This window comes from Podarcis melisellensis, assembly GCF_964234715.1.
Source record: "Podarcis melisellensis genome assembly, chromosome: 10".
NCBI lineage: Eukaryota > Metazoa > Chordata > Lepidosauria > Squamata > Lacertidae > Podarcis > Podarcis melisellensis.
Genome location: NC_138542.1, coordinates 16,471,670 through 16,482,882, shown reverse-complemented (window position 1 = coordinate 16,482,882; position 11,213 = coordinate 16,471,670). Strand labels below are relative to the sequence as shown.

The window sequence follows — 11,213 nt, the reverse complement described above, 5'->3', positions numbered from 1 at the left end:
TTGTGGCACATTTGAAACCAGTGAACTTCTGGGTAGATTTTATGTAACCTGGCCAGAATTAAGGACCAGAGTAGCAACAGTTTATACTAAACCCTGCTTGCTGATAAACTTATTGGAGACCTTCTCACAGCGCCCCAAATCTTGACTCATTTCTGCTCAGAAATGCTAAAATCCAGGACTTGTATCTGATGTAGTGCTTTAATAAGTGTAAGGATTCACTTTTGTGCAGCAGAGCTCACTCTCTCCTTCCCCCACTTCCTTCTAAATATGTTCCAGTGGTTCCCCAACCTCTGTAGCAGAATTGGGGATGGAGGGCACAAACACAAATCCTTCCACTAATAGGTTTCTCTTTCACCCTGCTCTAGCCATCAAGTCATTTTACTTAGATCCATTAACAATGTGTAATTTGTCTTCATCATCTGTTAGGGCAAAAGGATTATTGATGAGGAAGGTATGGAAAGCGTTAATGACATGTTTCATGAAAATGCCATGCTGCAAACAGAAAACAACAACCTCCGAGTCAGGATAAAGGCAATGCAAGAGACTATTGATGCACTGAGAGCCCGAATCACACAGCTTGTGAGTGATCAGGCCAACCAGGTCCTGGCCAGAGCAGGTACTGTGTACTCCTCTCACTGAAAAATGTTGTATGTCTCATACTCTGTCTACAAAGGCTCTTGGCCATTGTTCACTTCCTTGTTTCACAAGTATAGGGGCTTCCTCAAGTTAGTAATGCACAGAGGCAGAGGGAGTGCAGACTTCAGGTTTATGAGATCTACTAGGTTGGTGTGTGTGTGTGTGTGTGTTTTACTGGAACCCAAAGGTTTGTCAAGGGACGTGGGTGGCACTGTGGGTTAAACCACAGAGACTAGGACTTGCCAATCAGAAGGTCAGTGGTTTGAATCGACGCGACGGGGTGAGCTCCCATTGCTCGGTCCCGGCTCCTGCCCACCTAGCAGTTCGAAAGCACATCAAAGTGCAAGTAGATAAATAGGTACCACTCTGGTGGGAAGATAGACGGCGTTTTCGTGCACTGTTCTGGTTCACCAGAAAGCAACTTAGTCATGCTGGCCACATGACCTGGAAGCTGTACGCTGGCTCCCTCGGCCAATAAAGCGAGATGAGCGCCGCAACCCCAGAGTCGGTCACGACTGGACCTAATGGTCAGGGGTCCCTTTACCTTTACCTAAAGGTTTGTCAACTAAAACTAGGTGCAAAAAAATGCAGCTACAATTAAAGAACAGGGCATGCCTGAGCACAATTTGAACTATGAAATTTATTTTCACTACCAGAATTGAACTAAGAGCAAAACATACGTATGCCGGTATTTCATTATATATTTTACACACACACAAAAAAAATAATAATTGATTTTATAGCTGCAAACTGCTTAGAAGCTGTTTTGGCATATAAATGGTATAAACAAGTAAACAAAAAAAAAAACCTCACACAAAAGTTTTCATTTCAGCAGCCTAATTTAAATGTAAAATGTTGCTTTGTTTGTTGCTAATGTTAATCAAGAGAGAATTGGAAACCCTTTCCAATCTCCTGCAAATTGCCCAGAGATCCTCAGTGGATCCCTATCTACATTCTGCCCATTCCCAAAAATAGATAATTTGAGTAAACCTGAACTGTTCCCCCCTATACATTCTGCGAACTAATCCTTTCTTGTACACATTCAGTAATAATGTTAATCATAATTTATTATTTCTACCCTACCCATCTGGCTGCGTTTCCCCAGCCACTCTGTGTGGCTTCCAACAGAAGGTTAAAAATACATTTAAACATCGGTCATTAAAAACTTCCTTAAACAGGGCTGCCTTCAGATGTCTTCTAAACGTCAGATAGTTGTTTATTTCTTTGACATCTGATGGGAGGGCGTAGTGGGCACCACTACCAAGAAGGCCCTCTGCCTGGTTCCCTGTAACTTACCACTAATTTGTCTACATAAATCCATATTTCCTGTGAACCCCTTGGCACAGGGCTGGCCCAATACATTTTGGGAGTGAAGATCTACATCAGGCACAAGGGGAGAGTGCAGCAACGGAAACAGCAGACAATGCATTCCTTGGAAGCTGGTTCTGCTGCCCCTGCGGTTTGTGCCACCTGAGGCATCATCTCACCTTGCCTCATGGGTGGGCCAGCCCTCCCTTGCCAAACTGCCTTTGGAGATTTAATTTCCCCTTCTGAATATTAAATGCGGGTCCCCATGCAATCCTAATAACAACATTTTGTGTCTATCTGCCATTCTAATAAACACTAATATTGGTTGTTGTCTTTTTAAAGGAGAAGGTAATGAAGAAATCAGCAACATGATTCATAACTACATCAAAGAAATTGAGGATCTCAGGTATTATTCATTTGACATCTTTTGTGATTGCGTTTTCCCCCTAGAATGTAGAATCTATGCGTAGCTCTACCAGTCTATGTGGTTAAAATGTAGTGTCTATATGTGTAACGTGGTAGGACTCTTGTTAGTGGTTCAGCACACACCATGGCTCTAAAAAGCATTGTTCTTCATGCCAAGGTTATTTCTAATGACCCTGAACAGCAGTTTTCCAATAATTAAATAGCTGACTTTCTAGAAAGTATAATTAGAACGGAACATTATCAGTTCCTGTATTTGAGCTGCATTAAAGTGCATTCACGTAGCTATGTGAGCATTTTCCACCGGATCTTTGGTTAATCTGTGTTTGGTATCAGAATGGGACACATCAAAGGACCCCACCTTTTTGTTTGTTTGTTTTTTGCCTTATTCTTACTGCTAGTGAGTGTGTGACCTTGCTTGGAAATGTTAGACCATGATTTAGCAGTCTGTGAATGTAGTTGCTTATGTGCTCATACGTCCCCTTCCCTCATTTAGTATGGCCTCAAGGAGAAGGATAGAAGCTTTTGATTCCATTTTTAGCTAACCACAGTTAGCGCTGAGTTCAAACCTAGACAAACTGTGGTTAGTTGACTATTGGTTTACTGAACTGAGAAAATTTCAAATCAAGATTTATGACATTGGCTTGTTTCAGTAGCCTTCAGCTAGGACTGAGAACCATACTTGAGCATTATATCTGAACCAGATCACATGCACCTGTAAATGTATCCTCTTATTGCCCACTCTGTGAATCTAACGAAAGCTGTTGGCAGAGCATGAGACTCTTAATCTCAGGGTTGTATGTTGGAGCCCCACATTGGGCAAAAGATTTCTGCATTGCAATGGATTGGACTGGATTGGATTAGATGATACTTGTGGTCCCTTCCAACTCTACAATTCTATGATTCCATGAAATAAGCTTATTAGTCATAAGGTTGTGTTGCTGCTGCTGTAATACATTAGCAAGAAAGTACATTGGTACAAGGTGCTTAAACATCACTTGTGAAAACATCTGGCATTAATATGAGCCAACAGTGTGACGCGGCAGCTAAAAAAGCCAATGCAATTCTGGGCTGCATCAATAGGAGTATAGCATCTAGATCAAGGGAAGTAATAGTGCCACTGTATTCTGCTCTGGTCAGACCTCACCTGGAGTACTGTGTCCAGTTCTGGGCACCACAGTTCAAGAAGGACACTGACAAACTGGAACGTGTCCAGAGGAGGGCAACCAAAATGGTCAAAGGCCTGGAAACGATGCCTTATGAGGAACGGCTAAGGGAGCTGGGCATGTTTAGCCTGGAGAAGAGGAGGTTAAGGGGTGATATGATAGCCATGTTCAAATATATCAAAGGATGTCACATAGAGGAGGGAGAAAGGTTGTTTTCTGCTGCTCCAGAGAGGCAGACACGGAGCAATGGATCCAAACTACAAGAAAGAAGATTCCACCTAAATGTTAGGAAGAACTTCCTGACAGTAAGAGCTGTTCGACAGTGGAATTTGCTGCCAAGGAGTGTGGTGGAGTCTCCTTCTTTGGAGGTCTTTAAGCAGAGGCTTGACAACCATATGTCAGGAGTGCTCTGATGGTGTTTCCTGCTTGGCAGGGGGTTGGACTCGATGGCCCTTGTGGTCTCTTCCAACTCTATGATTCTATGATTCTAATATAATATTGCTTACATATGGCACCCCAGGAACCCATTTTAGTATAGTGGTACCTCAGGTTACATATGCTTCAGGTTACATACACTTCAGGTTACAGACTCCACTAACCCAGAAATAGTACCTTGGGTTAAGAACTTTGCTTCAGGATGAGAACAGAAATTGTGCTTTGGTGGCACGGCTGCAGTGGGAGGCCCCATTAGCTAAAGTGGTGCTTCAGGTTAAGAACAGTTTCAGATTAAGAACGGACCTCCGGAACAAATTAAGTACTTAACCCGAGGTACCACTGTATCTTTATTTTTATTTTTAAAATGTTTGTATGAAGCAGTTGGCTAGAACCTTGAATATTCTTTTAGAAACATATTTAACAAAAATGTATACTGATATTTTCCGTTTCTGCTTTCATTTCTACAATTTTCTGTGCCCAGGGCAAAACTACTGGAAAGTGAGGCAGTGAATGAAAACCTTCGGCGCAACTTGTCGAGAGCCTCAACGAGGTCAACGTACTTTGGTGGCCCCTCTGCGTTTTCTGCTTCGATGCTTCCCTCTGATAAAGAGACAATTGAGATTATTGACTTAGCGAAAAAAGACTTGGAAAAACTGAAGAAAAAAGAAAAGAAGAAGAAAAAGAGGTACCATTTAAAACTACGTTTGCAAAGAATGCTGTCTGTTTTAACCAGGGAACAGTTAATTGTGAGATAAAGAAAAGTCCCCCTTTGGGCACTTGACTGCAATAACTGCCACATAAATCCTGCACACAGTTAGCCAAGTCTTCAGCTCTACAGTCTGCAGCTATGGCCTGGTTTGCATGTAATGTTGAACCTTGGTTAACACTACATACGCAAGCTAAAATGAGTCTGAGCATAGCGTTGGGCTTGTTTGCTCTCATCTCCCCTTCTTCTCCCATGCAGCTGGGAGAATGACTTTTCTAGTGTTTAGCTTCACTTCAAAGAATTCTGGCATGTTATGTACAAACCCTCGATGGTTTGAAGCAAACCCTGGTTAACGTCTAAACATTGACGCGGGTGGCGCTGTGGGTTAAACCACAGAGCCTAGGACTTGCCGATCAGAAGGTCAGTGGTTCGAATCCCCGTGATGGGGTGAGCTCCCGTTCCTCCGTCCCAGCTCCTGCCAACCTAGCAGTTCAAAAGCACATCAAAGTGCAAGTAGATAAATAGGTATCACTCCGGCAGGAAGGTAAATGCCGTTTCCGTGTGCTGCTCTGGTTCGTCAGAAGTGACTTAGTCATGTTGGCCACATGATCCGGAAGTTGTACGCCTGCTCCCTCGGCCAATAAAGCGAGATGAGCGCCGCAACCCCAGAGTCGGTCACGACTGGACCTAATGGTCAGGGGGTTCCTTTACCTTTTTATGTACAAACCCACGATGGTTTGAAGCAAACCCTGGTTAACATCTAAACAAGATAACATCAGACTATGGGTTGTGAAACTGGTTTGTTAAACTAAGCAGAGTTCATTTTAAACAACAACCTTTTGTTCATACATTACAGTAAGCTAGGATTCTTTGAAGGGAAACTAAGTATGTGCAAACCTGAAGCTTTTGTCAGGCTCATTCTATTTTGTGCATGTAGTGCCAAATCATGGTTTAGTGTTGCATGTGAACGAGCTCAGTATGTACATATGTACATATTCTTACTTGGTAGAGAAAACTGAGCTATGAATGTTTTGGAAGCTCCAGTTAAAAATAAAAGTTCTATTAGGTATAGTGGAGTTGCTTAATTTGAACGACACATATAGCAGCCAATGAGATTTACATTGGTTATTGTTAAAATGCCTTGTTTTTCTTTCTTCATACCCAGCCTATGCCTGACTTGCAACACCACTGCATTTCCATACTCCCTTTGATTTCCCCCCTTAACTTCTAATCCTCCCAAATCTTCCATCAACCACCAGATTATTTTAGGCTGTGTTAATAAGTAAAACAAGGAACCAGTAACTATAAGCAGTTTCCCTACAGATAGACAGTTGTCCTTCATTTCCTATTTAATGACACTTACATTGTGTCTTATCTATGTGTAACAAACTTACAGTGAAACAAATACATCAGAGCAAATACATTCATTTTCTGTTTGATTATGAGTGTATACTGCTTGCTAACTGGCTGGGTTTTTTGTTGGCTAAATATAAAATATAACAGCCGGTTGCTGTGGAAGTAGCAACCTAAGATGAAGACCTTATTGAGAGGTCTTCTCTCAAATATGGTGATTATACAGTGGTGCCCCGCAAGACGAACGCCTCGCAAGACGGAAAACCCGCTAGACGAAAGGGTTTTCCATTTTGGAAGCGCTTCGCAAAACGAATTTCCCTATGGGGTTGCTTCGCAAGAGGAAAAAATCTTGCATCCCCCCGTGGGTTTTTTCCGCTTTTTCCACCCTTTTCCTAAGCCGCTAAGCTGCTTATCAGCTGTTCTGCTGATAAGCCGCTTAACAGCTGATCGCTAGAAGCCGCTAGACAGCTGTAGCGCTAATCCGCTAAGCTGTCAATGCGCTTGCTTCGCAAGACGAAAAAACCGCTAGACGAAGAGAATCGCGGAACAGATTCTTTTCGTCTAGCGAGGCACCACTGTATCTAGAAGGTATCCTAAACTGGGTCATTAGTCTCTCTATGTGTCTTGGCCATTTTCTTCTGTAGCCTGGAAACAGATCTAAACCCCAGAGCTTCATTTGAATGACATAGTTTTACATGACAGAAGATGAGCCATTTAAACCTGCTTTTCATCTAATTCATAATCATTATCAACTTTTGATTGAAAATCCTCAGTGTCTTTAATTTCCCCCTCCCCCTTATAATGGTAACTGAGGAAAGATAGACTTTGTTAGTTTTGAATTAAATCTAATTCTCAGGGCAAGTTCACAAGACTTGACAGCTCTGCATAAGTGCATAAGGATAACTGAACTAGGAAGCTGTGTCAGAAAAGCACAATTTACATGTAGCCCAGTTTTGTATTTTAGTATTGTGACCGTGTCTCTGAGATACAGAGCAAAATCGTTGTGCCTGCCACCTCATCGCTGAACTTTGATGTATGGCTGCAGTTTCAGGCTTCCCCTTGAAGAAACATAGGTGCCCTTGGAAACTTATCAGTTTTTTCCCCAGTAATAAGATTTGCATGATCTGAAAAGGCCTCTTGTTCACCACAAACACTATGTTCCTAAAACATGTTGTGGTGCTGGGTTCTGAAGTACTCGTGGGAGACTTTAACTACCCTGATATCTGTTGGAACTCTGCCAAGAATGTAAGGTCCAACAAATTTCTCAGTTGCCTCGCTCACAATTTCATTTCCCAGAAGGTGGAAGAAGCAGCAAGGGGGGTTATCTGTCTTGGACCTGGTTCTCACTAACAGGGAGTAACTGATTGGCAAAGTGAAAGTACAGGGAACCTTGGGTGCAAGTGTTCATGTTTTCTTGAGTTTCATTATACAGAAGCAAGGGAAAATGGAGTGTAGTCGGGCGTGCACTCTGGACTTTAACAAGGCTGCTTTCAAAAAAATCCAGTGGTCAGAGAAAAAGAGGTGGACAGACAAACCACAAAAGCACAAGGCTGGGGTGGCGTGAAAGGAAAGGTTTGCAATGCAGAGGAAAACCAATTTACTTCCCTAATGGTTTGGAGTGGAGAACATCTAGCCTTCAGGCCAATCTTGGACTGCCAGAGAGTCTCATTTGGCCTATGAGGCCATTTCCTTCAAACCATAGCCACCTGTCATTCAGCAGGGAACAGGCGCTCACAGCCAAAACAGTTAGTGGGGGGGTGAAAACCTCAGTTTGGCTGTGTCCCAATTGTGGTCTACAGAAGTGGTCTACAGAATGCTGATGGGCAGGAAGTGGGGAGAAGGAAGTGCGTTGCTAGTCATACACTTGGCACTTCTTAAAAGTGATGAGCGTAGAACTGGCATCGCCACTTGTGCTGCAGTTCCCAACACCCAGCTGCCAGTCATAATGGTGTCATGTGATTGATAGGTGAGATTGAAAAGGTCGCCTACGCTTGCTGTCGTCTGGACATGCATTTCTGCAGTATTTGTACTCTTCTTTTTCCTAAGGTTGTTTGTCTTAGTTTCTCAAAATCATGGTAAAATTTGTCTAGAGAGCAATGGAAATAATAATAAGTTATTATTTATACCCTGCCCATCTGGCTGGGTTTCCCCAGCCACTCTGGGTGGGTTCCAACAAAATATTAAAATACAGTAGTCCTTCAGATATTAAAAGCTTCCCTAAACAGGGCTGCCTTCAGATGTCTCCTGAAAGTCTGGTAGTTGTTTTTTCCTTTGACATCTGGTGGGAGGGTGTCCACAGGGCGGGCACCACCACTGAGAAGGCCCTCTGCCTGGTTCCCTGTAGCTTCGCTTCTTGCAGTGAGGGAACCGCCAGAAGGCCTTCGAAGCTAGACCTCAGGCAGAACGATGGGGGTGGAGATGCTCCTTAAGGTATACTGGACTGAGGCCATTTAGGGCTTTAAAGGTCAGCACCAACACTTTGAATTGTGCTCGGAAAGAGTTTTAGCAACCTGCTTTTAAAAATATTTAGCCAGAAATAAGAGGTTTTTTACACTGCAAGTTCAAATGATACTGTAAATGTTTAGAGCTTAATGAGTTTTGGAAGATTCTTCCAAAATACCTATATCTTTCTCAGCTAAGGTATTAAAAAATTGCGCATTGTTATCATTCGCTATTGCATATTCCATTATATTCTCAATTTCAAGTTGGTCTATAATTTCAGTCCCATATTAAGATTTCAGCAGTCTCAACCTTAATCATGCACATAGATCTCCACTGCTAGGATGCCTACATCTAATGCATAAAAATTTCACCTTTTCATTTCTTCTGAGATGTGTTTTTCATTTTTCTAACAAGCACTAATGGTCATATTTTGAATTCTAAAAAACTTATCTCTGCATTACAACGATGTAAAGAGTTGGGGGGGGGTTCAGAATGCACAGTGGAGTAAGTTTTAAAGTGTGTATGTTTCAAAATCTTAGGGCTCAATTTTTTTTCAGCTGGGTAGTCATCCATTCTCATATTATGGTATAAAGACAGCACTTCCTAAAACTGAAACAGTGTAACCTGTCCATTAACTAAGTTTTCCTGCAGAAGGAAATGTCCAGTTTACAAACCTTTATAACCCCCCGCCAAATATGATAAAATTGTCTTTTTTTAAAAAAAAAAAAACAACCCAAAGGAAAACGCCAAACAAAATAGCTATATGTATGTCATTTAGTCTGCTGTTCCTCCAAAGAACTTTGAAAAAACTCGCAGCTAAAGGACAAAGTTTCACTACTAAAGCTGATTGTGTGCCTTCAGGAGGCTATTGTGATAGGAGCAAATGAGCCAGCTTGTTTGACAGTAAATGGTTTCCTCCTATTGAAATTGCATGGATAGATGCATCACCCCTAGCAAGCCTTCCTGTGCAGCTTATGTCCATTTCAGTGGGACCTGCACAGGAAACCTTCCCTGTATGCAGGATCTGTTCTGTTTTCTACCAATTTTCCAGCTATCGTTCCCTCTATATCCAATATCCAAGCTGTTAAGTTCTCCCTCCACCCACAGACAAGAGAAAGTTAGCAGCAGGCTTGGGAAAACCCGATTGTTTTCAGGAGTACAAAATAGGTTTAGGTCACAGAATGCTGAATGAATGTTTCCGGAGGGATGGAAAACAGTGGGGGACAAGGTGCATGGAATGTAGCGTATGGAGTCCTGAACAGGGAGGCCTCTGCGCTGCAACATCTTGTTGCAGGGTCCCGTTTGTGAAGAATGTATTGCCTTTTTACAACTTGTGATCTTTTGACAGTGTATTTTTCCTTTTAAAAGAAAAAAAAGAAAGAAAATCATTTGAAATCCACAAGCTCATGTGTCATCTTTTCTTAACCTTCTTGTTGCTCTCGCTTTTCACTGCCTGGTTTGTCCTTCATTGGCTTGGCCCTTCCAATACTGTACCCTCCTGATTTTGAAGGCTGCAGAAACTTGAGGAAAGCAGTCAAGAAGAAAGAAGGTTGGAATGTTTCAGAGGTTTTTAATTAAACTGTCATTTTTTTTAAACAAGCAAACAAACAAACAAACCACAAACTATGCCACATAGATCTAACCCTAGAATTTAATCACATGGTTGTGGTTTTTATTTTTTATTGCAAGACTAATTCCCCTCCCTGTTATAGACACACACACACACACACACACACACACACACACTGCTAGCACATAAAACACTGATGCATATACCTCGGTTTAAAGTTAACCAGAGCAGTTTAAAGGGGCTGGGTGTAAACTAGAACCCATTTCAAAATACCCATTGTTGAGATCAATGCATAATCTGGAGACAAATGTCATTGTTTCTATATCCAACCGATTTTCTTAACAGCGGCCTAATTCAATTGAAAAGTGGATCAGTAAACCACAGCATATGCATATATGCATATATATAAAATAGTATAACTATTTTAACTTCATGAACTGTAAACAATTTTCATTCTGGCTCAGATTCAGTGAATTGGGTTATGCCAGACTTCCTTTACATATCTACTTTAAGGCAAAGCAGAGCTTCCTGCATCATGTAAGGCAAGGACACTGATTGGCTAAGGTCCAGAGTGGCACTAATAATTCCACTGATAATTATAAATACTTATCAAGATGCAAAAGAAATATGAACGCAATTAAGATATAGCCTATAACTTTTTTATTTAAAAAAATTAATAAAACTACCAACAAAGAGAGAGGATTCCCATGGATAGCACTTTGCCTGTTATACCTACGTAGAATCAGAATTGGAAGGGACCCTGATTTCTAGCCTAACCCCCTGCAATGCAGAAAGTGCACATCTTCCGAAATACTTCACTTCTTTCCTAAACCTAGACCCAAACCTTCTTTCTTAAGCCTAAATGCTGCAGGTTTTTAGTTTTTGTTTTTTTAAAAGTTCATAAGCAAAGGTTAATGGTAATCTAACCTTAAAATCTGCTCTGCTAAAATTGTAATCTGTGTTCCATAGGTCTGTGCTTCCTAGCTGTCAGTGGCTACTGACCGCGATGGCTGTGTTATATTCCGCTCCCCCCGCCCCGAATATCAGATGGGGAGAGGGCTGTTCCACTCAAGTCCTGGTTGGTCGCTGTGTGGACATGATTCCGGACTTGATGGGCCTTTGTCCTGATCTTATCTGTCCACTGCCAACAGTGGCCTTCAGAGATTATTTCCCC

The 11,213-nt window shown here is 41.9% G+C and overlaps 1 protein-coding gene across 9 annotated transcripts in view; it reads left to right on the top strand.

Annotated features, from left to right (window-relative positions):
• The window catches only part of KIF21A (kinesin family member 21A), a 99,302-nt gene that overhangs the window by 44,534 nt on the left and 43,555 nt on the right, over positions 1-11,213 (top strand). For 5 of the 9 annotated variants that reach the window (XM_081929119.1, XM_081929123.1, XM_081929121.1 and 2 more), the window contains exons 9-12: positions 427-616; positions 2,287-2,350; positions 4,450-4,653; positions 9,980-10,018. In XM_081929119.1, coding sequence (XP_081785245.1) covers positions 427-616; positions 2,287-2,350; positions 4,450-4,653; positions 9,980-10,018 — 497 coding nt within the window. The remainder of the gene's footprint in view (positions 1-426; positions 617-2,286; positions 2,351-4,449; positions 4,654-9,979; positions 10,019-11,213) is intronic. The other 4 variants (XM_081929125.1, XM_081929122.1, XM_081929126.1 and 1 more) reach the window with 1 other exon arrangement.